Source organism: Carya illinoinensis, chromosome 6, assembly GCF_018687715.1.
Source record: "Carya illinoinensis cultivar Pawnee chromosome 6, C.illinoinensisPawnee_v1, whole genome shotgun sequence".
Taxonomy (NCBI): domain Eukaryota; kingdom Viridiplantae; phylum Streptophyta; class Magnoliopsida; order Fagales; family Juglandaceae; genus Carya; species Carya illinoinensis.
The window spans coordinates 505,277-509,779 of NC_056757.1; the positions used below are offsets into that span (position 1 = coordinate 505,277).

A 4,503-nucleotide genomic window follows, 5' to 3' on the forward strand; every position below is an offset into this window, starting at 1 on the left:
TGATGGTTATATTCCGAATCATAACTCCAGGTCAAGCATATGCTGCAATTGATCTCCCAGTACTTGGTCTTCTCTTTGGGACAATGCTTGTCAGTGTCTATCTCGAAAGGAATGATATGTTCAAGTACTTGGGAAAGTTTCTCCCATGGAAGAGTAAAGGAGAGAAGGACTTAATTTTCCAAAAGATGAAGAAGATGCAGCCATAGAAGTAGTTGCAAATGATGACCTGAATTCTCGTTGCTTTTCAACAACCACCATGTCACATTTTACATCCTCGAGTCCTTAGGAATGGAAGTCTACAATGGAAGCTATAAATGTGCAAAGCCCTCCCAACATAAATGGGAACATGGACCATGTTGGGACCACTAGAAACCAATTAACTTCTAGTGAGAATGATATCCACTGTGTCCATAGTGATATGTTAGAGTCCATGAGAAATTCTAATGCATCAAAAGAAGTGGCAAATGATGCATCTTCTAAGAAAAGGGAAGAAACCACTGCTTCACACAATGCTGCATCATTGGAGAGACTAAGATTTGCACTTTCTGTACAGTCTTCAGACAGAAAGGAAGATTTGACCTTGAGATGGAAAAGGATGTTGTGGAAGTCATGTGTTTACCTTGTCACGATAGGGATGTTGATTGCTTTCCTTATGGGTCTAAATATGTCATGGACTGCAATTACTGCTGCACTTGCTCTTGTGGTTCTGAATATGCCATGGACTGCAATTACTGCTGCACTTGCTCTAGTGGTTCTTGATTTTAAGGATGCTAGGTCATGCCTTGAAAAGGTATAATCTGTTAACATGATGCTCTTTCTTCTTATTATTTTTCCCTTCAACTGTCGGTGGAACTTGAAAATATTAGAGCATACCTTGTAGTAGATATGGAACGTGGATTGCTTGTTCAAGAGTTATATCTGAAGTCTATTTATGTTCATTGCCAGGTCTCCTATTTGCTTTTAATTTTCTTCTACAGAATGTTTATCATAGTTGATGGCTTCAACAAAATTGGCATCCCAAGTACTCTATGGGACTTAATGGAGCCCTATGCACAAATCGATCGGGTTAGTGGGATAGCATTCATGGCCATTATCATACTCATCTTGTCAAATTTGGCTTCAAACATACCAACTGGTATGCTGTTTGATTTCTCCCATGTATTTTTGTGTTGTCCATTTCTTCCATGCTTTGTGTTTTCGATTGTTCCCATACTCCCTTTTAAATACTTGAGGTTTTCATATGCATGTTCAAATCTCACTCAAGTTGAGAGTGTACCATCATTCATCTAAGCAGGCATTTCAACTTGAAAATGTTTTTTAACTTCCACTCTTACACAATCTGGCACCTTCTTAATTATCTATGAAGTAATGGTTAGATCCCTCTTGGAGGTTTGTCTCTCAATGACGGCACAGGGTGTCTGGGACAAAGTGTCAACTAATCTTGGGCATGCACAGACTTTCAATAAGGAATTTCTCACAATTGCACCTCTAGTAATTAAAGGGGAAATTCCCCCAATCTAATAGCCCTAAGAGCTTGAATGTGGAGTTTTGAACCACTACTTGGGCTTAGGGCCTTTTTCTCTTGCAATGTGCTATTTTCTTCTTTCCCAAAGTCCTCGTTACCACTCCTAAGCTCCCAGGTTAGGGAGAATTCACCCACAATTTTTGGAAGTCTTTGCTTCAATCCTTTGAATGCTGGATCAGTCTCTTCTATTTATTCAACATCACTCTTATGCCCATAAACTCACCAAGATTGAAATTTCTTGCATCAAATTGATAGAAGCCAACAATCATCAACCTCCCAAAATCGAGCTCTTCTGACAACATCTGAATCCAAAATCAATAATTTTCTCAGGAAAACTTGACAGAAAATTTTCAATCACAGCAAAACCTACACATTCAGTTTTCCTAAAATTCACAAGCATCTCATCTTCAGACTATTGCCTCGTACTTTAGGATATCATTAGCTTGAATAAATGTAATAGAATCACCCAAAACACTATTCACCTCTACAAGTTCATTCTCTACTGTTGAATCTTCTTCCGTCCTAGACACCTTGGTTGTCAACAAATTCCTTCTGTTTCCCATAGTGGGTTTACATTTTTACCAAGTAAAATGACAGCCTTAACATTCTCAAAGGTAAAACAGTAAATGCTCCACTTGTCACTTTGAACAGCACCCATATCATATTGCCAAGGTCTACCCTACAAAAGATCACACACATCCATCTTAATGACATCACACCAAAGGTTATTTTTATATTTTGAACCAATAGAAAAAGAATAAAAGAAAACGAAGCAACATTTAGAAACTGTCACCTCATCCTTTTGGGAAGCCAAGCCAGCCTGTAACAACTAAAATGTACTGTATGCAAATTCAACTTCTTGACTGCTTCCTCGGAAACCTCATTCTTGAATCTCGCAGTTACTTGAATCAATCACTAGTTTACAAACCTTACCTCCACTAATCAAGTTGAAAGAAACATGTTGTGCAACCCATCATTAACCTCTATCTTATGAGGCATATAGTGTTCTATATGAACTGTTAACATAGGACCTTTGTCTTCTTGGACCAACTCCTCTTCAGGTCACCCTTAGACCCATCATTATAAATAGGCTCGGAATCCACAACACCCAAATCCTAATCAACAGGACTATCGGCCTCAACAAACAATCCCTTCCATACTTCCCACCCTTTGTGCAATTTACCACCCTATGATCTGATTTACCCTACTTAATATTGTGTCTATGAGCAAGGTGCTGACTGATTGGGTTGTATGTTTTTCACCCTCCTATTTGGCGTGAGGGATGGTGGCCCATGACCGTAAGTGGTGGACTAGCATCACTCGTGCCACCAGCATCCCACCTGTTACATCCCATTGTCTCGTAAACATGGTCTTTTCTAAATGAAAGGCTCCCTGATATGATTCAAACAAACTAACATGGTCAAAAAATTCAATGTATCAAAATTATTGTCTCTTACCACAAAAATATTCAGATACCAATTAGTCTATTAAATTCTGAAGTCTATGCATCTATATATCTGTTACCTTGTCGGAGATTTTGAAGTTGTTGATGCATTGACCACTATCCAAGAATTCCTCTAAGTCAAAGATGCTTGAAATTCTGGAATTTCTCTTGCAATGTGTGATTTACTCCTTTCCAAAACTCTCATTGCCACTCCTAAGCTCCTACGTGCATTTGATAGTGATGTAAGTTGCATCACATATCCAAAACCAAAAGGCAAATAATATCAAAAATAAATAATCACAAAAGAAGTAAGGATTATTTTTACCACATTGACTTTGAGGTTATTTTTCTTAAATAATTTGGTCTTGATTGTATACGTTTTTCGCGGTTTAAACTGCATCTCTAGTGGGAACTTGCTCAGAGCTCTACCATATAAAAGTATCTAGGTTGCTTTTAAAAAGTATCAAGGGATTTTAAGTTCGAAAGATTGCTGCTATATATTGCTTGATTTGAATTTTAACAAAACACAATTTATTTGAGCTCTTAAAGTATTTTACTACTACAAAAACATTGTCTTTTGAATGCACATACAACTTATACTTGATCATTTCAAATCCACATATTAATAACATTTAAAAATTCATCCACAAATTTTTGTAAGAAAATAAATTTTACTTGTCGTACTTTATTGAAGCCAATTTGGAATACAAACAATTCAAAATAATTATTTAGAAAACTTTTTATCCAACTGAATTGAATGACAATTTGAGTGATACATTTTAAACTTGGTACTGTATGTTATTTGTTGTGCGTGTTCTAAAGATTGATACTAATGATGAGTTCCTTATGTTTGAGGAATCTCTCTATCATGGATTTATGATTACATGGCTAGATATCCCTGATCTAAACCATTATTGATCAGCATGTTATGTTATAAAGGCCATTTTAAACTATTTATATGGGGATTGCTTATAATTCATGCTTCTACAATACAGTTCTCTTACTTGGGGGAAGAGGGGTAGCATCTACAGCTGCAATTGCCGCAGCTGATGAGAAAAAGGCATGGCTTATTTTAGCTTGGGGCAGCACGATAGCTGGGAACCTCTCATTATTAGGATCAGCTGCCAATTTAATAGTGTGTGAACAAGCTCGCCAAGCTCCACACCTTGCGTACACTTTATCCTTTTGGAGCCATCTTAAATTTGGAGTACCCTCGACTCTTATAACCACCGCTATTGGTCTGACACTCATAAGATGACTTTGATGCTCACAAGAATTAGGATATTTTTTTATGGTTAATTAAGTGTAAATGTAGATTGTCTCAAACTTGAGCTATTTAAAGCAAGTGAATGAATGTATAGATGTTTTTTTTTTTTGGGTCTCTGTTTGTTAAGGAGAAGAATTGCACATCAGAATCTGCTTCTATATCAGTGGCTGATAGCAAAGAAAACAATAGAAGCACAAACAAAGGATCACTTCTATCCAAGAATAGTCTAGAATAAAATCATGCAAGTCTGTTAGAATATTCTTGCTA

The 4,503-nt window shown here is 36.9% G+C and overlaps 1 protein-coding gene across 1 annotated transcript; it reads left to right on the plus strand.

Annotated features, from left to right (window-relative positions):
* The first annotated feature begins 233 nt into the window (after positions 1–233).
* Positions 234–4,227, plus strand: LOC122314390 (silicon efflux transporter LSI2-like). The gene is made up of 3 exons (XM_043129933.1): positions 234–790; positions 946–1,135; positions 3,965–4,227. Exons 1-3 carry the CDS (start codon positions 302–304, stop codon positions 4,225–4,227), a joined length of 942 nt encoding a protein of 313 aa, XP_042985867.1. The 5' UTR covers positions 234–301.
* Positions 4,228–4,503: the final 276 nt, after the last annotated feature.

Excerpts from the sequence above, each read along its gene's own strand:
- LOC122314390 (XM_043129933.1), top strand. The coding sequence starts at position 302 with ATGGAAGCTATAAATGTGCAAAGCCCTCCCAACATAAATGGGAACATG. Across the intron at positions 791-945 it reads CTAGGTCATGCCTTGAAAAG|GTCTCCTATTTGCTTTTAAT; the intron begins GTATAATCTGTT and ends GTTCATTGCCAG. Across the intron at positions 1,136-3,964 it reads GGCTTCAAACATACCAACTG|TTCTCTTACTTGGGGGAAGA; the intron begins GTATGCTGTTTG and ends TCTACAATACAG.